Consider the following 19,853-nt stretch of genomic DNA (forward strand, 5'->3'; position numbering starts at 1 on the left):
TTTTGTTTTTTCAATGGATTAGATTATATGGCAATTTTGTTTTTTCAATGGATTAGATTATATGGCAATTCTTAATTAGAATGGAAAGGAGATAGAGCGTTATTAGCTAGTGTCTCATCTACACATGATGAATATTCTAATTTCGTATATTCATTTTGAATGAGAATTTTTTTATTTAGCAATATGTATTTATTTGATAATTTTTTTTTTTTTTTTATAGATAAGAATTAATATTTACTCACATTTTTCCCAGCAATTTTTAATCAATATTTATATGTATTTAAAAAAAAATTTTTTATTTAAAAATTAATTTTACTAGATTTTTATAGATTTTTTCAACAACTCGATTTTTAAGGTTCCAATTTAATATAACAAGACACTCCTTAGCAAAGCTTAGCAAATTTTCAATTTCTCTTTTTCCTACACTTCTTTTCTCTCAGTGTATAAATACATTTGCGTTGTTTTTATCCAGACACAACGGAGCCAGTCGCTGACTGTATATTGAAATTTATGCAGCTCCATGGTCTGACTAATTAGGTAGTTTGTGAAAGTAATCGCTATGGCGACTAGTTGGTCTCTTTATACGAGAACAAACTATAATGCCGAATGTGGGACTAAAAAGCTTTCGTGAGCGTTCAAATCTATGCAAATTTTTATTAGCAGGTCGTTAACCGCATACGCATATTTACACACACGCACCCACATACAGACGCACACTCACACAGACGCACATACGACCGCATCTTAAGTAGGTGCTGTCGTTGTGTAGTAGTAAAATTTATGCGTGTTTGAGGCTCTAATCGCTTAATTCTGTAGCACGCCTAATTGCATAATGGTTTAAAGGTCTCTCACTTCTACTCTTGCTAGCCGTTCCAATTGGGATCCAATTGGGTTGAGTGTGTTGGCGTTAATTTGCATGCGAAAATTATCGCAAACTTTTGCCGCAAATCAAGCAGCAGCAACAATAAAGAACCTGAAAGTTGAGCGTTCGAATCTCGATTTAGATTAATTAAATTGATTTAAGCTTAAGCTAAATCCAGTCAGCCTGTTGCCTATTCATTTATTGCAATTTATTCGCTTTAAGTTTAATAGTTGCTTAGTTTTTAGAAAGTAGTTCCATCTCCTATGCGTGACGCACACCCGCTCTCTAGCTGTCGCTGTCTGTCCGACTGTCTGGTTCTAGCCATAATATTTCGGAAGTCGTAAATTTTCCACACGCAGTCGACAAAAACAATTTTGCAAGCAATAAAATAATTTGCAATTGCCAAACAATTCAAACTATTTCGATTTCGATTTATGCCTGCCCAGATATGGCTAGCCCCAAAAACAATTTTTGTCTCTCCACAAATGGAAATGCCCATAAAATGCCCGCAACAATGGCAGCTCACCAAAGTTCTTGCCAACCAACCAGCCAAAAACAAAAAACAAAAGGCCAGTTGTCCAATGAATGCGCAAAACTTCTCAATATCTATGAATCTATGAGCGGATGCGAGAACCACACAGAGAAAGAGAGAGAGAGAGAGAGGGAGGGAGACAGTTAGAAAAAATTGGTTGCAATGCGCGAGTCTTGCAGCTGCCAAAGGCAACAAACCACTTTGATAGAGTTCAAAGTGTCCAAACGCCAGCCAAAGAATTGAACACAAACAACAACAAAAAATGCACAAACAAGGCTCCCACACACACACACACACTAACACCCACGCACAAACACACATTGCTGCGTGCGCTAATTGCACAATAGAAACAACAGCAGGAACAATTGCGACTGCGAAAACAAAAAAACACGCAACACCATGTAAAACAGCTTTGAATATAGTTGATGCCACACAGCGATGTTGCCTCTTGTTGCATGTGGAGTGGGCGTGACCAAAGAGCGCTGCTTGATATAATGGAGAAGAGTTCGATCTATTGATCAATAGGAGTATTATTGAAATAGATAGCAATACCTATATATAGAGGTGCTAACAAAGTTTTATCAGTTTCCGCCTTTAAATGGAAATCCGCTTTATCAGCACATGTTTTCTTTTTTTTTTGTTTCGCTTCCTTAAATAATACCTATTTATGAGCGCATATAAAATCCCTTTAAAGAGCGCTTTGCTACTGCTGCTACTGCTGCTGCTGCTGCTGCTGCTACTGCTACTGCTGCTTCTTCCCATTGTGCAACAGCAAACAGTCAGTTGGCATATGTTACGAGCACTTCTAGAACGCTTCCGCTCCCGCTCACCCAACCTCTCTCTCTACTGCTCACTCTTTTTCGCATAAAGCTGCATATTTATTGGCAACATGCAAAAGAAAAGCATATCAAAGGGCGCTGCATTGGCCCCCAAGTCCATTCACTCTTTTGCTATCTGACCCCAACCGACCAGAACCGCATACCGTAGGGCAACCCACGCAGGCAGCAGCGGCAACAACTCGTCTACATTTGTAAACCATGTTGCAATGCTTGTGCCTTTGCCGTTTGTCGAAGCATTGGAAACTATACACACCCACATCCGCACACACATACACTCACTCACAACAAATACACCCAGTACACATAGCCCGAACAAAATCGAACCGAAACCGAGAATGTGAACGAGCACCGAACGATGAGCAACTGAAAATAATGTTTATGCTGCTGTTTGCTTTGGCCATTTTTGCCATTTCTCTGCTGCATGCGTTTTGTTATACATTGCCCATACCCTAAAGAACCTACCCGGCCCTCTTAGCTTTTCTATTCTTTTAATACTCTGTAACCTATTCGATATGAGTTAAAGATAAGCCGAGTGGTGTTGCTTGCATCATTCTATTTATAAGGATCAATAAGAATTTCCTTCAATCTGTTTCTGTCACTTCTTCTTCTGTCTTTCTTTTCTTTTCACTCGCTTCCTTTCTTTCTCTATTTCTATCTTTGTCTTGCTCTCTAAATAAATAGAGATTTATTTCTTTTCATACATTTGTCATTTTCCTTCGCTCCTTCCGTCTCTTTTCTCACTAACTCCCTCTCTCTATCTCGCTCTGTACATCATATGCATACTTAAGGAATTTTAAATATAATTTATGACAGTTTGTTGCTCTTTTACTTGGTATCTCTTAGTCGTATACTACCTATCCTTTTCCTGTGAGCTATTTTTTTTTTTATATATGCGTTCTTGTTTGCCTTTCTTTCTTTTCAGGGCCTTGCACAGTCTGGAGCTTGGGCCTGCTTCGATGAGTTCAATCGCATAGAGCTAGAGGTCCTGTCGGTGGTGGCGCAACAGATTCTAACCATACAGCGGGCCATTGGACGCAAGGTTGTGAAATTCTTTTTCGAGGATACAATGCTCAAACTGGATCCAACTTGTACCATATTCATAACCATGAATCCTGGGTGAGTGGCACGTGAGATGAGTGCCAGAGTAGCAGCAACCACCAAGCAGGAAGCTGTTGCTGTTGCTGTAGCAAAAGCAGCAGCAGTAGCAGCAGCAGCAGCTGCGGTTTCACGCATCGTCCTTCTCGTTGCTTTTTTTTCCCACTGTGCATTTGAAAATGCATTTAGTTACTTTGTAAGCTGCGACACACAGCCTATGTCATCTACAACCATGCCCAGTGGGCAAAAACAGTGTCTCTGACAGGGCTCGATGCGACTCGGCTCGACGCAACTCTCCGACTGGTAGCCGGAGCTATTAGTTAGCAATGGCTGCCTGGCTGGCTGGCTGGCTGGCTATGGCGGGCCTTTGGGCCTGGTCACGATATTGGTAGTTATTGCGTTATTGGAGATTTTGTGCCCCATACGGTTGCGGATATTTATTGCTTTGGCATACATGTGAAACAGCTGCGACAAACATGCATATTAGGCCTACGACCAACCACTGCACCACCAGCCAGCACCACACGCAACGGCCATAACTGACACTCAGACTCAGCCTCTGTGCCAAAGCGTTGCCATTCGGAAAAAGGTCTTAATTTCCCATGCTCCCAACTCCTGATTATTCTTTCTCTTTTTTTAGTTGGCCAGAATGTTTTGCCTTTTTTTTTGTGCGATTTGCAGCGGGTATTGTGGCTAAGTTGTTAGCTATGTTTCCTCGTTTAAAGAAAATTTTTATAAATCTAGATTTTATGATATTTATGTAGAAATTATTGCCACTGATTTCGCATTATTATTATTATCATTTCTGAGGTGTATTATCTCCTATTAAAGTAGAATCATATTCCAGAGCTTTCAGCCATACAAAGATCTCGTTCTTCAATCCCTTGCCTCTAGCTGTACTTCTACTTCCAATCCATAGCTAGTCGCTGAGTTTGGCACAGTTAATTCAATTAATTAGTTTAATCAGCCAAAGATTATTAACAAGTCTTATATGAAGTCTTTCATATATTGCTCATAACTAAAAATTTCTTTTCATATACACACATTTTTCCAAAAGGGTATTCAATATTCAGCAATCCAAAACTGGCTCTTTTTTTAAAGGATTTTTTTGTGCCTGTCTTTTGCCTGCCAATTTGTCACTCAGCCAGACGTTCCTTAAAAGCAGTCACTCATATTGCTAGTTATTGCTCGGCTCTCTAGTCTGGCTTTACTATTTATGCCATTAGCACTTGCAATTTGATGTATTTGATTGGCCATTGCCTATTGAATCGTTTCAATCGTTCTCTTCCCTCCCTCTAGCTACGCTGGCCGCACAGAGCTGCCGGATAACTTGAAGGTCCTGTTCCGTACGGTGGCGATGATGGTGCCCGACTATGCGATGATCGGCGAGATAACACTCTACTCCAATGGCTTTGATACGGCACGCGTTCTATCACAGAAGATTGTACAGGCCTACAAATTGTGCTCGGAGCAGCTGTCCTCGCAGTCCCATTATGATTATGGTATACATATTTGCCTATACATATTGACCTATCTATACTTTATTATATTCATATTAGGAGAAAGATTACTATCTACATATTTTCTACATATTTCACCTATTTCTGCTTCTCTCCCTCATTTTGATTTCGATCTCTTTAATCAATTTTCATTGCTATGCAAATATTCTTTATCTATTATTCTCCATTCTTTATTTTCTTCATCTTAAATTTGATATGTTTTGCTATAACTCTTGCCCGATTTCATTAGCTTTTACTTTGTGTTTTATGAGCTGGGCTACTATTTTAACTGACTAATAAGGTAGAAAAGCAGGCGAACCCAACTTTGAGGCAAACAACATTGCGCCTGTCCTCCATCCTGTGCACTATGTCCTGCGCTATTTTACTGCATTCTGCATCCGGCATGTTCTGATGTGTGTGCGTGTGTGTGTGTGTGTACTTTTTTCTCTACTGTTTTCTTTCTTGTTTCAAGGCAAAGATATTGCTCGCTTTTACGACATAACATGTCATATGACATTCCAACATGTCTGTGCGTGTGCCCCAGCGTGTGTGTGTGTATCTGTGTATATGTGTCCGGCCGATGACTGCAATTGCCGGCTGGCAGCTGTGCAAGTTTATGTGCAAAGTACATTTGATCAGTATCTTATTTTGAGTTTAAATTGAAAAACTTTCTTGCAAGTTTTGCTTTTGCGCTTTTGTACTGCGTGTGTGAGAGACAAATGCCACACACACACAATGTTGCCTGACTGTATGTGTGTGGGCGTGTTGTTTTGCAAAGTAATAATAAAAACTATTTGTACATTTAGTTGCTGCTTGCTTCAACTGTTGTAGTTGTTGTTGTTGTTTGCCTCTGTCCAGCTGGAAAACTTTTGCATTTTGCTTTGTCGCCTGTAATGAAGCTTCGCCCGGTTTAGTCAGGTATCGATTGTAAATACCATAGACAAAAATGTGACTGAGTTATGCACATCGCCAAAATGCCGCATAACTGTCAAGCTAATGTCATGTCGCCTCCAACACCCTCTCCATTTCCCTACTCCTTTCATTTCAACAGGTATGCGCGCCGTGAAATCCGTGCTATTGGCATCCGCATCGCTGCGTCGCCTTTATGCTGACCTGCCGGAGCCCCAGATTGTTTTGCGCGCCATTGTTGATGTCAATCTGCCGAAATTCCTCGAACAAGATATTTCCCTTTTCATTGGCATCTATATGGATCTCTTCCCAGGCGTCGAACTGCCCATGGTAAGTCGCCTCCTACTTCAATTCGCCATAGAAATTCATAAAGTGCAGGTGTAATGAGCTGAAAGAGACGCCGTTAAGAACAGCAAATTAATGCGATAACTGCCTGACAGATGCGTGAATAAGCCCATATTAAAAATGGGCAAATTCTGTACGTGGAAGACTGAATGCTCTTCACAATTTCTCTATAATGATAATGATACAGATTCCAGGAAGAATCATCAGTATTCATAAAAACATCTCTATGTATATTTTATCCGATATTCAAGGAACTGTACATTAGCAAAATTCCCAGAAAATACTTTAATCACTTCCTATCAATCTATGTTAACCAAAGTCCGTCTCAATTACCTATTGATATACATACATTTATGTATACTTATCCCTCATTTGATTTTTCATGTCACCAACTGGTTGAAGCATCAGTTGCAACTCCTTGTGGGCCTTCATAATGAAATGCCCATTCAACTGGTTCTCTCTGTTTTTCTGTTCGCATATTTCATTGCATATTTTTCATATTTCATTTACACCTGTTTTCCTTTGCCATTTAACGACACTTCTGTTGGGCCGCCTGCACCACCTGCTTAACCACCTTCTGTCTGCTGCCGCTTCTAGCCAGTGCGCGATGACATTATCAAGTGGCTGCGTATTAATCTGGCGGAAAGAAATCTGCAGGCGACGCCTTGGTATTTGGAAAAAATCATGCAGATATACGAGATGATGCTGGTGCGTCACGGCCTGATGATTGTGGGCGGCTCCATGGGCGGCAAGACGACAGCCTATCAGGTGAGCGCAGCGGGGAATTAAATAATTCAACACCAGTCCAACGCAATTGCAATTTTATGTAGATGCTCGCCCTGACGCTGCGAAATGTTTCACTTGACGAGGAGGCAACGCTCAAAGAATATCCGGTGGTCTTTCGCATTATTAATCCCAAGGCAATTACCATGGGTCAGCTTTATGGGCGTTTTGATCCCGTCTCTCATGAATGGTCGGACGGTGTATTGGCCAAAACGTTTCGGGAACAGGTGCAGGGACCAAAAACCGAACGTGCTTGGGTCATGTTCGATGGCCCCGTGGATGCGGTTTGGATTGAGAACTTGAATACCGTGCTGGATGACAATAAGAAGCTGTGCCTCATGTCCGGCGAAATCATGCAAATGACCAAGATGATGAACATGATGTTCGAGCCTGCCGATCTGGAGCAAGCTTCACCGGCCACCGTTTCCCGCTGTGGCATGATCTATATGGAGCCCTCGCAGCTCGGCTGGCGCGCCTTCCACAAGAGTTTCACCAATGTTCTGATCAACATTGTGGGCCTCAACGAAATCTATATGAATCTGTTTGAGGACATGGTCGAGTGGCTGATACCAGCTGCCCTGGAGTTTCTGCCACGCTGCAAGCAAATGTTGGAGCTATCGCCGCTCTATCAGTACCAGACTTTCTCACGTTTCTTTCTGCACTTTCTGGAGAAGCACAAGGTGTTCAATCAGACCTGGTTCCAGCAAATGTTTCTCTTCTGCTACGCGTGGGCCTATTGCTCGGCTCTGACGGGCTCGGGGCAGCGTACCTTCGATTCACTGTTGCGCAAGGTGATCTACGGCTCCAATGAGGATTTCCCGAAGCCCAAGTATTTCTCATTGAATCGCGGCCAAATGTTCCCCGAGAAGCAAGTGTTCCTCGACTATCGTTTCGACGAGGCTGAGAATTGGTGGACTTGGCAAAAGTCATCCGATGATCCGTCATCGGGCAGCGCACATTTTCCGGAAAATGCTCAAATTAGTGAACTGATTGTGCCCACCAAGGAAACGGGCTATATATCCTACTGGCAGGACTTTTGCATATCCAAAGGATTTAGTCTGCTTGTTGTCGGACCAACGGGCACGGGCAAGAGCGCTATTATAACTAGCAACTTGCTCGCTCTGCCCAAATATGCAAATCTCATCAATATAATTAATTTCTCGGCACGCACCTCGGCACAAATGGTGCAGGATACAATTATGAGCAAGCTGGATCGACGACGCAAGGGCGTCTATGGACCGGCTCTGGGCAAAAAGGTAAGTGGGAGATATTGGTTGACTATAAACAATCTACAATGATTCATAAAAGTGGGAAGAACTTATATACATCTAACTTAACATTTTTCCACAGTGCATAGTCTTTTGTGATGATGTGGCCATGCCCTCCAAGGATACGTATGGCTCACAGCCACCGCTGGAACTGCTGCGCTCGTGGCTGGATCATGGCTACTGGTCGGATCTCATAGATACTACCAAAATCGAACTGATTGATATGGTGAGTGGCTAACAACTGACAGCTATTTGTCAACAATTTCCCGAAAAAATATAAAATTCTGCTGACTAATCTGTCTATCTCTCTCGTTCTCTCTCCCTCTCTCTTTCAGTCATTGGTCTGTGCTATGGGCACGTTGGGCGGCAGCAATTTTATCTTTCCGCGTCTCTATCGCCACATGTTCGTTGTGGCCGTGGATTCCTTTGAGGATTCAACTATCATACGTATATTCACGACGATTGGTGAATGGCATTTTGCCAAGGGCTATCCCGAGAAGGTGGCACTGTTATCGCGTGTACGTACCACCACTCCACAATACACCTTCTCCACCCATAACAACAATAACAGCAACGGGACTTGGACAATCTCTGTCCAATTGTCCGTCCGCTACTCTTTTTGGCTCGCAGCCAGGCGCTGGCGCATAATAAAATTAAAATGGCGAATTTTATAACTTCATTTTGCAAAAAGTTCGAATGGCCATGTCCTATCTTTACCTCCCTCGCTCTTCACGTTGCTGCTGTTGTTCTTGTTGTTGTTGTTGCTGTTGCACAAGCATCTCCACACATATTCATATATGTCACCGTGCACTCGGTTTTTTGCAGGGCTTGGCAGAGGCAATGGTCAGCGTCTATCGTGAGGCAATGCGCATCTTTCTGCCCACGCCAGCCAAGTCGCACTATACCTTTTCCTTGCGAGATATCACGCGCGTCTTTCAGGGCATTGTGATGGTGCCGCCAAAGCGTATGCCGGATCCGGAAAAGATGGGTCGTTTGTGGGCGCATGAAACTTATCGTGTATTTTATGACCGGTATGCAGCTCCATTGACCTTCTGTATGACCCTTCGTATTTATTGCCGTCTGGCTGTCGCCATTGCAGTTTGATCGACCAGCTGGATCGGGACCGTCTGCTAATTATGGCCATTGATGCGTGCAAGAACTGTTTGCGTTTCTCGCTCGAATCAGCGTTCGCGGAGCGCATTGAACCGGGCGAAAAGTTAAGCGACAACGATCTGCGCAATCTCTTCTATGGCAACTACATGGAGCCGGATGCGGAGCCCAAGTACTATGACGAATGCGACAGCTATCAAAAGCTGGAGAAGCTCATGAAGTACTATCTGCAAGATTACAATTCCTTCTCTAGCTCGCCGATGGATTTGGTCATGTTTCGATTTGCCATTGAGCATGTTAGCAGGTAATACCAATACCTATACTAATTACTTAATATTTCTGATTAAATTTTATGATTAACCATCTGCAGAGTCTCTCGTGTGCTGCAAATGCCCCGCGGCAACATTTTGATGGTGGGCATGGGCGGCTCAGGACGACGCAGCTCGTGTCGCCTGGCTGCTCACATAGCCGACTGCCGCCTGATGACCGTGCAGGTGTCCAAATCATATACACTAGCCGATTGGCGCGATGATCTCAAGAAGATACTGATGGCATCAAGCTTCAATATTAATCACACCGTTTTTCTATTCTCCGATGCGCAGGTGAGCTTAGATTTGGCTCGAACTCATTAGCAGCGAGTCATTATGTGTGTCGATAATCAGCATATAATTAGCAAAACAACCAGTTAAGGGGGCAATAAAAAACGTTTTAATAATGTTGTAAATCGCTTGGACAGCTACACAAAGCGCAAATCAATGTCAGCTGGGTACAACAAACCCATAAAGATCGTAGAATATCAAATGCATACTAATCTAAATCAATTAAAATATTCTTGGTATACACACACATACACACACACACTTGTTGTGCAGCAAAAATCAAATTTCATCGTATAACTTCGCTCTAAGCCAAGCAGAAGACAAGCCAGGCAACAGCGCTCATTGTTTGTGGCAAAATTTACATTTATAATTACGTTAATTGTTGGGCTATGTAACTTGATTATTGCCAAATAATTTGCATGCGCAGCAGCCCATCAATTATGGCGAATGAAGAGCCTTTGCGCTGCACACAAGATTCGAGTAGAGTAAATCCTCCGAATTAAAGTTTAATTTATTGGCCCGTACCTCGAGCCAATATGATTAAATCATATCTGATGAAATTACAAATTGAGTCTCTTAACGTCGCAGTCTGCGTGGTTCTAATTGGGTTGTTTCTTATTAGAACAACTCAAAATAACTTCAAGAAATTGAAGAGCTTTTCATTAAAAAACAGTTGAGATCTAGTATTACTCTTCAGAGAATATCTTTTGTAACCAAAAGAATGTGTTTAACTTATGTGATAAAATAGAAATTCTGTTTCATATGAGATATAGCAACATGGTATATATTAGTTATTTATTTAATACATATATATAAATATTTGCATAAGGGTATTCAATCTTCCTCTCTTATCCTACGCACTCATAACTTACTTTTCATGATTGCTTCTGTCAGTTTGATACCTTTATATAGAATTTACTTATCCATTATTGTTCTCCGGCCACAGAAATCGAAATTACACGCAATGGATTTTCCTGATGTGTTGTTAGTATGATTATGTATACCTTTTGTTTTGGCAATGGTAACATTTGCATGCAACCTGAGCAAATTAAAACGATGAGCAAATTCAGCTGCCTGGCAAATCAATCAATGCTGTATTTAGGTTTCCTTTTATTCCCCACCGTCCTTCTCTCTCTCTCTCTCTCTCTCTCTCTCTCACACTCTCTGCGCACTCGTCGACAAACAAATCTCGTTGCACACATTAATTAACAATTACACTAAAATGCTTCAAGAGCCTACAAGTTGGATTCGGGCGACCACTCCGCCTCTGGGCTTTGCAACTCTAAAATTTCAATGTAAAGTATTTCGGATAGAATCAAATCCTATGGCACTTAGAGCGAATGCAAAATGCATGTTACAGCTCCAGCTGCAGGTGCAGGTGCAGTTGCAATCGCCATTGCCATTGCCATTGCACTTGCAGTTTGCATTTGGGTATCCTGTGTGGGCGAATTCTACATATATGAAATAGGACAAAGCTTAGAAATTTGCATTGGACAGTATGGCTATTCCCTGGACACATGTTATTTCTTGGTTTTTATTCTTTTGCACAGGCAACGGATGAGGGCTATGTGGAGGACATCAATGGCATACTTAATACAGGTGATTTGCCAAATCTGTATCAACTGGAGGACAAGGCAACTATCATGGAGAATATGGCCAATGTGGCCAAGCAAGTGGTGAGTTTAAAACTATTCAGCTTCCTCTTTGTATATATGTATATATTTACATATCACACATATCTACTTTACTCTAGGGCAAAGTGTTGGACTCGCTGCCGAGCGAGGTGTATGCCTACTATATCGAACGCATTAGAGAGCAATTGCATATTGCGCTTGCCTTCTCGCCCATAGGTGAATCGTTTAAGGAGCGGATTCGGGTCTATCCCTCGCTGATCAATTGCTGCACGATTGATTGGTATATGCCCTGGCCGGAAGAGGCACTCTCTCGGGTGGGCTCCTACTTCGTGACATCCATGAATCTAAACAAGCCGCAAGATGAGACACCGAGGGTTTCGGAAGAGATACCACAACAGGAGGAGGAGGGTGACAAACGTAAGACAATGGGCGAAGTTGAGCGGGAGTTGACACAGTTAGAGCAAGATTTGGTCGTTTGTGTCATGTACTTCCATCAGTCAGTCGTGGAAGCCAGTGAAAAGTGCTACTTGGAGCTGAGTCGCCGTAATTATGTCACTCCATCAGCTTATCTAGAGCTGCTGAAAGCCTTCCGCACATTCTACGCTCGTAAAATCGATGAGATAACTAGACTGAGGGACAGATACACCACTGGCTTGGAGAAGTTGGACTTTGCTGCCAGTCAGGTGGGCGAAATGCAGACTAATCTGTACGATTTGCAGCCAAAGTTGAAGATATTGTCCGAAGAAACGGATCGCATTATGGTGAATATTGAGCGCGAGACGGCGGAGGCCGAGAAGAAGAAGGAAGTGGTGGGTGCTGATGAAGCAGCGGCCAATGAAGCAGCTGCTGCGGCTCAAGCCATCAAAGATGATTGCGAGACAGATCTAGCAGAGGCTATTCCTGCCATGGAGGCTGCCCTGGAGGCGTTGAACACGTTGAAGCCTGCTGATATTGGCGTGGTCAAGTCCATGAAGAATCCGCCATATGGCGTCAAGTTAACCTTGGAGGCGGTTTGTGTGCTCAAGGGCATAAAGCCGGATCGTAAACCAGATCCCAGTGGACATATGGTGGAGGACTATTGGGGTCCATCTATGCGCATGCTCAGCGACATGAAGTTCCTCGAGTCGCTAAAGACCTTCGACAAGGATAACATACCGCCGGCCATCATTAAAAAGATACGAGAAAAGTGAGGCAGTGAATGTATTTATAAGGGAGTGAATACAATATGTTTAACTCTTTCATTTCAGGTATATAGCTGATCGAGATTTTGTGCCAGAGAAGATTAGGTCTGCTTCCATGGCTTGCGAGGGCATTTGCCGGTGGGTGCGCGCCATGGATGTCTACGACAAGGTGGCACGCATCGTCATGCCCAAAAAGGCGGCGCTAGCCGAGGCCGAGGGGGATCTGTCCTCGCAAATGGAGAAGCTGAATGCCAAGCGAGCCGAGCTGCAGGTCATTCTGGACAAATTGCAGAAGCTCAATGATTTCTTTGCAGAGAAATCGCGTGAGAAGAAGCGACTCGAGGACGATATAGATAACTGTGAGAAAAAGTTAAACAGGTACGGCAATTGGAAGCGAACTTTTCGTGTAAATTTCATTTTTGAAAAACTTTCTATGCTTCATTTCATGGCAGAGCGGAAAAACTGTTGGGCGGCTTGGGCGGCGAGAAAACGCGCTGGTCAGAGGCAGCGAAGTCCCTGCACGAATCCATCAGCAATATTGTGGGCGATGTGCTGCTCGCTGGTGGCTGCACCGCTTACCTGGGCTTCTTCACCACCGAGGTGAGTGTTAGCCAAACAAATGCAGCAATTGCTGTGGAAACTGTGAAAACTGTGCGAAATCTGTGCTCTTTCGAAAGCACAGCTAATGGTTGCCGTGCTCGCTTTCCATAAAGGATTTTAATATGCATGAGCACGTTGCATTGATTTCCTTTTCTTTTTTTCTCTGTCTCTCTCTCTCGCTCTCACTCTATACTTTTCATTTTTTGCATATTTTTTATGCTTTTTTTCTGTTTATACTTGGAGCGTTTAAAAAAAGTATATATACCTAGCTACCCGCAATAGGGTGTACATGCCACCACCCTAACGAGCATATCAGACAGGCAGGCTCAGTTGTTGTACTTTTTGTGAGTGTTGCTCAAAGACTGAGCTCTCAATTACTCAATGTGTTGAAAGAGCTTAACATGTTCGTATAGCTTACGAAAGAGAGAGAGAGAGAGAGAGAGAGAATAATTTGGTATTCAATTTATGAATTCATACATTTTTGCATTAGATATAGATATCATTATCTATAAAATTATCAAAATTTTTAATAGAGTATTTAGACTTCGTGCAGTTCTTTAAAATATATTTACCATGTTTTCCTGTTGCTTTTTTTTTTTAATCAGCGCTTAGTTTTATAGCTGACGTGACATTTTTATGAGTATATATATTTATATATGTATATATATGTATATAAATATATTAAAGTATATGGAAATAGCTCTCTATGTTCAGCTCACAAAAAATGCACAAACGTTGACATATTCAAAGCACTCAACTAAGTTGAGCTATTCGCTATGCTTTTATTGCATAATTTAATAGACGTTAAGAGCTTGTACTATATATATAATACATATAACAAATAAAATATATATTCATAAAATAATAAATATTATAAATTAAAAAAAAAAAAAAAAATCCAAGCATTTGATAGAAAAACTCTTTTATAATATCATATTATCCAACCTCTTGCCCTTTATATCTACTCAACTTTCATGACATTAACATTTCCCCCTCTCAGTATCGTGCCAACATTTTGGAGGACTGGTATGGCATCTGCTCACGACGTAAAATACCTAGCAGTGAGGTATTTTCGCTGGCACACACATTGGGTAATCCGATGACAATACGAGCCTGGTCCCTGGCTGGATTGCCCGCTGATAACTTTTCGGTGGAGAATGGCATCATTGTGGCCAACAGCAGTCGCTACTCGCTGCTTATTGATCCGCAGGGTAAGTGGGGTGAATAATAAGACCGCAAACGAAATGCTTCAACAAATACTTCACAGTGCAAGCAAACAAGTGGATCAAAAATATGGAGAAAAACAATCACTTGAAGGTGATTAAGCAAAGTGATACTAATTATATGCAAGTGCTGGAGCTGGCGATGACATATGGACAGCCTGTGCTCATAGAGAATGTGGGTAAGTTGAATATCTAAAGATACAGCTTGTATGTATGTCTGTATGCTTGTCTATATATCCCTAACTGTATCTGTATATATGAAACTATTCAATTAGGCGAAAAACTGGATTCAAATCTAACGCCCATATTGGAGAAGAACATCATCAAGAGCAAGGGTGGCCTCTTTATAAGGAGTGGCGACACAATGATTGAATACAATCCCAATTTTCGTCTTTACATAACGACCTGTCTGCGGAATCCGCACTATCCGCCGGAAGTGATGGTTATGGTAAGTTGACATATGCAGAAAGTCCACAGCAGTTAGGCGAGGAGCCAAGGAACTGAGTGAGTTTTGTGGCAAGTCAAGCCAATGATGACGTTAGTGTGTTGTGTAATAAAAACGACGAACTTAAATTGATATTTGGAAAATGCGCTGCAGCGCAGCAGCAGGCGCTGCCAATATGCAAATTTTCGATGCCATTGACGAGGACGTGGACCAGGACGAGGATGAGGGCGGGAACGAGAACAGAACGAGATGACGACGAGAACAAGGAGATGAGCTGAGGACTTGCCATTGATGTACGTGCGAGCCTGGCTGCTGCATAACTAGCAGCCCAGTCTTAGTCGCAGTCTCAATAGCAATAGCAAAACCAAAGCTCCAACCGCTGCCGCCTGGTTTCTAGATCCTAGTCCTGGGTCCTGGCCGTTGGCGTGTTTATAAAATTTTCCAGCATTTCGCTTCTGTTGGCGTTTCCATTCCTTTTTATGCTGTTGCTGCTGCTGCTGCTACTACTGTTGTCAGCAGTTTTTCTATTCGCTTTTCTTTATTTTTCTGCTGCGGCACATTGTGTACGTGTGCGTGTATGTGTGAGTGTGTGTGTGTGTGTGTTTATTTTGGAGTTTCCCATTTTACGTGCCACATACATACATACATATATTTTCCATTCTACATTCTGCTTGCTCGCTGTTTAGGTAACAGTATTAAATTTCATGATAACGGAACAAGGATTACGCGAACAATTGCTGGCGATTGTTGTGGCACACGAGCGTCCCGATTTGCAAGAGAAGAAGGAACAATTGATTATTGAATCCGCAAGGAATCGTGATGCATTGTACACCATTGAATCCAAGATATTAGAGGTAAGTCCCACCCCGTTCGCTTCACTTCTACAATAAATGTTTATTTTTCTCTCGTTCTGCATTGAGCATCCTTTTGGTTTTCAATTAGAGCAAATATTTTATTTATGTTCCGATGCTTGGCCAATGACAATTCAATTAACTGGAAATAAAACGTTTAAATCTGCACAAGAATTTTACTAAGTTCTTCCACTTCCCTTTCTCCCCCTTCGTCTTCATCTATGCACACAGGTGCTGTCCACATCGGAGGGCAATGTGCTGGAGGATGAGAATGCCATCAATATACTATCGTCCAGTAAGATCCTGTCGGAGGACATCCAGGAGAAGCAGGTTATTGCCGTTGCCACCGAAATCGAAATCGATGCAGCACGACAACAATATATACCCGTGGCCAAGCACTCAGCCATTCTCTTCTTCTGCATCAGTGAACTGGCCAATGTTGATCCCATGTATCAATATTCCTTAGCCTGGTTCCTAAATCTCTTCGTGAATACCATATTGAAGGCACCCAAGTCAGCAGTCCTGGCTGAGCGATTGCAAAATCTTAACGATTACTTTACCAAATCTATCTATACGAATGTGTGCCGTTCGCTGTTTGAGAAGGACAAGTTGGTCATATCGCTGGTCATGTGCTTGGGCATACTCGTCTCGCAGGGTCGTCTGGAAAAGGAGGAACTGCTATTCTTCTTGACTGGCGGCATTGGTTTCAAGTCAATTATTCCCAATCCGTATAAAGATTGGCTGCCTGAAAAAGCGTGGGCTGCCATTTATCGGGCCAGCGATCTGGAGGGGTAAGACCTGCATAGAGAATCAATTCTATCATACTCTTTATATACGTTTATGTAAATCTCTACTCTTAGTATAAAGAACTTCCATTCGAAAATTAAGAAAAATTTGAATGAATGGCGTGAGTATTACGATGCCATCAATCCACAAGAAATGCCCCTCCCCGAACCCTACGACGGGGTGAGCGAGATGCTGAAACTGATCATACTGAAGAGCATGCGCCCCGACAAGCTGGTGCCGGCTGTGCGCGTAAGTGTATTCTTCCGGGCATTATATATCATGCGTATATCTCATTTAATTTGGTATGAACACAACAGGCTTACATCACGCGCAACCTGGACAAGTCGTTTGTGGAGCCGCCGCCGTTCGATTTGGGCGCCTCGTTCGCGGACAGCTCGCCAAGAATACCGCTGGTGTTTTTGCTTTCGGCTGGCTCCGATCCCATGGCTAGTCTCTTTATGTTCGCCAAACAACGCAACATGTACGAAAAGTAAGTTAATTAACGTAGACTGTGGTGTGCCTCATATTTTCATGTACCCAACATGTATGCGCCCCTCCGCCTGCCGGGCTCGGGCTTGTTTTCGATTAAGCGCGACATGTGCCGACTTGTACCGGATATGTGCGGATGCTGCATGCTCTGATCCACGACGAGTGGGCGGTGGCAACAGCAGCTGAGCTGTGAGCCATGAGCTGTGCGCTCTGCAGCTGTTTGCTGTGTCAGCGAAAACTTTTGCAACTTTAAACTAAATTTATGCTAAGCGCGTGGCTATTTCCCCAATTGTTTTGTTTGTTGTCTCTTCTAGAACGAAAACGATTTCGTTGGGTCAGGGTCAGGGACCGCGTGCAGAAAAGATGATCACGGACGCAGTGCGTCACGGCCAGTGGGTCGTTCTGCAGAATTGTCACGTCGCCTTCAGCTGGATGGGTGACCTCGAACGTATTTGCAATGACACCACATTAACGGAAAACGCACATGCCGACTATCGACTGTGGTGCACCTCGTATCCCAGCTCTGTATTCCCCGTCTCGGTGCTGCAGAACTCGGTGAAGATGACAAACGAGCCGCCCAAAGGCTTGCGCGCCAATATGCACCGCTCATTTACCTCGGATCCATTAATGCGCGACAAGTTCTTTACAAACGCTTTCCTGTTCTCCGACCAGGCCAACAAATGTTGGACGCGCGGTGTCTTTGCTTTGGTCTTTTTCCATGCCGTCGTGCAGGAGCGGCGCGAATTCGGACCACTTGGCTGGAATATACCCTACGAGTTCAATGAGTCGGATCTGAAGTGAGTATTTCAGAATATTATCCAATGAAAGGAAATATTAAGATATGGTGAATAGTTTCTGTAGTCAATTTCCTATATGTTATTTCTATACGTTATTCCGAATTATCCCTTAACCTTCTCCCTTTAGAATCTCCTTGCTGCAGTTGAAGATGTTCATCGCCCAGTCCCATAGCATACCCTTCCGTGGCCATGTATACCTAACCGGCGAGTGCAACTACGGCGGTCGTGTGACCGACGACAAGGATCGTCGACTGATGTTATCACTGCTCAATATGATATACAATAGCAATACAATAGAGGTTGATAAGTACGTAAAATCTTTCATATAATCCACTAATATATGAATCTTTATAACATTCTATCTTTCCTGTCAGCTATCCCTTGTCACAGTCGGGCAACTATTGTGTGCCACTGAGTCCAACTAAAGCGAATTCCATTGAGTATATTTCCACATTTCCGCTCAGTCCACAGCCCGAGGTTTATGGCTTGCATGAGAATGCGGATATTAATCGTAATGTGAAGGAAACTAATGCGGTGCGTTATAGAATAACACTCATATAATCATATAACATATTATAATGAAAATATATCTGTATTTATTCTTCTCGTAGCTCATTAGTGGAGTGCTGCTCACACAGACCGATTTGATGGCCTCGGTGAAGGCGAGTTCTGCAGGCGGCGCTAAGGAGGATCCCGCCATCGCGATATGTAAGGAGCTATTGTCGCGTCTGCCCGATGAATTCGATCTCGATGAGGTGTCCAAGACCTATCCCGTGATCTATACCAATTCAATGAATACGGTGCTGCGACAAGAGCTAATACGCTTCAATCGTCTGCTCTCTTATATACGCAAGAGCCTGGTGAATGTGGGCAAGGCTGTCGTCGGTCAGATAGCGATGATACCCGAACTGGAGCGCACACACGCCTCCATGATTATAGGCAAACTGCCAGCGGATTGGTTGAAGAAGAGCTATCCATCGCTCAAGCCCCTGGGCAGCTACGTGAGCGACTTTCTGGCCCGGTGAGTGCGCTCTGTCACATTTCTATTTTACAGCCATCAATGGGCATTGTACTCCGTCTGCTGCTCCGGCTGCTGCTGTTGAGTTCTTTTGCTGCAATTGTGCAAATATAATAAAAATGTATATGTGGAATACATTCCATCCACCTTTCATATAGCCCTAGCGCATGTGCTGCTGTTGCCATTCATAGCGAAAATCTTATTTGCCATTGACATCAAAGGACGATGCCATTTGTGTGTGTATCCTCTTGGCAGTGCATTGTGCTTTTGCTTTGTGCTCAAATATTAAATATTTATTAACAAATTGAAAAATAAGATAACTCATCATCTACCCATTTTTCCTGTTATCTCCGCCTGTCCAGCTTGGCCTTCTTTCAGGATTGGATAGACAACGGCGAGCCGAACGTCTATTGGATATCGGGCTTCTACTTCACCCAATCTTTCATAACGGGCGTACTGCAAAACTATTCGCGCAAAAATCGCTTTCAGATCGACATGATTTTCATTGAGTTTGCCGTCACCAAATTTGAGTCACAAACCACGCAGGTGGCCAGTGTGGGCGCTTATATAAGGGTAAGTTTAAGGCACTTAGACTGAGCAATAAACCAAATTGAAAAACTTGTTAAATATTTGAACAATTTTACATTTGCTGACACTTTAAACTCTTAAGGAACAAAAAGAGATTAATGACGAGACAAAGTTTATACAAGTAAGAAAAACTTTAGTGCCTATTGGGAATTTATAGCAAGAAAATTAACTTAAATTTCTCTGTAGTTTGGTAAATAATTATATAATTAGCGTTTCGTCAGAGTTTGATATATTGTTGCATTTTTTCACTTATTATCTTTATAATAAATCACACAAATAATCTTTCTTTAAGATCACTCAGCAGCACTCTAATTACTTTTTAATTACTTTAGTCTTCATTTTAAGTGCAAGTTAAATGGGTTGTATAAGAATAATATTCAAAGTTGTACTAACAAGTTAA

General features: G+C 42.6%; 1 protein-coding gene and 2 long non-coding RNA genes across 3 annotated transcripts in view; 1 reads left to right on the forward strand and 2 right to left on the reverse strand.

Moving 5' to 3' along the window:
- Dnah3 (dynein heavy chain 3, axonemal) overlaps positions 1-19,853 on the forward strand; it is a 37,263-nt gene that overhangs the window by 16,244 nt on the left and 1,166 nt on the right. The window contains exons 27-52 of the mRNA XM_018008465.2: positions 3,156-3,349; positions 4,628-4,830; positions 5,879-6,066; positions 6,679-6,849; positions 6,912-8,120; positions 8,215-8,358; positions 8,468-8,650; positions 8,958-9,163; positions 9,232-9,546; positions 9,613-9,844; positions 11,392-11,517; positions 11,595-12,661; positions 12,723-13,034; positions 13,109-13,256; positions 14,257-14,467; positions 14,524-14,658; positions 14,755-14,927; positions 15,611-15,778; positions 16,007-16,566; positions 16,636-16,810; positions 16,879-17,051; positions 17,365-17,847; positions 17,975-18,154; positions 18,222-18,381; positions 18,459-18,868; positions 19,228-19,438. Coding sequence (XP_017863954.1) covers positions 3,156-3,349; positions 4,628-4,830; positions 5,879-6,066; positions 6,679-6,849; positions 6,912-8,120; positions 8,215-8,358; positions 8,468-8,650; positions 8,958-9,163; positions 9,232-9,546; positions 9,613-9,844; positions 11,392-11,517; positions 11,595-12,661; positions 12,723-13,034; positions 13,109-13,256; positions 14,257-14,467; positions 14,524-14,658; positions 14,755-14,927; positions 15,611-15,778; positions 16,007-16,566; positions 16,636-16,810; positions 16,879-17,051; positions 17,365-17,847; positions 17,975-18,154; positions 18,222-18,381; positions 18,459-18,868; positions 19,228-19,438 — 7,737 coding nt within the window. The remainder of the gene's footprint in view (positions 1-3,155; positions 3,350-4,627; positions 4,831-5,878; positions 6,067-6,678; positions 6,850-6,911; positions 8,121-8,214; positions 8,359-8,467; positions 8,651-8,957; positions 9,164-9,231; positions 9,547-9,612; positions 9,845-11,391; positions 11,518-11,594; positions 12,662-12,722; positions 13,035-13,108; positions 13,257-14,256; positions 14,468-14,523; positions 14,659-14,754; positions 14,928-15,610; positions 15,779-16,006; positions 16,567-16,635; positions 16,811-16,878; positions 17,052-17,364; positions 17,848-17,974; positions 18,155-18,221; positions 18,382-18,458; positions 18,869-19,227; positions 19,439-19,853) is intronic.
- Positions 1-19,853, reverse strand: part of LOC149269014 (uncharacterized) — a 46,828-nt gene that overhangs the window by 8,061 nt on the left and 18,914 nt on the right. The gene's annotated exons all lie outside the window — the stretch shown is intronic.
- On the reverse strand, positions 17,493-19,236 carry LOC149269015 (uncharacterized). Its single transcript, XR_016270079.1, has 2 exons — positions 19,013-19,236; positions 17,493-18,959 (listed from the first exon to the last, which is right to left on the reverse strand). It is a non-coding gene; the product is annotated as an uncharacterized LOC149269015 (long non-coding RNA).

The sequence above is a fragment of the Drosophila arizonae genome, chromosome 4, assembly GCF_054131065.1.
Source record: "Drosophila arizonae isolate 15081-1271.41 chromosome 4, UAZ_ARI_1.0, whole genome shotgun sequence".
NCBI lineage: Eukaryota > Metazoa > Arthropoda > Insecta > Diptera > Drosophilidae > Drosophila > Drosophila arizonae.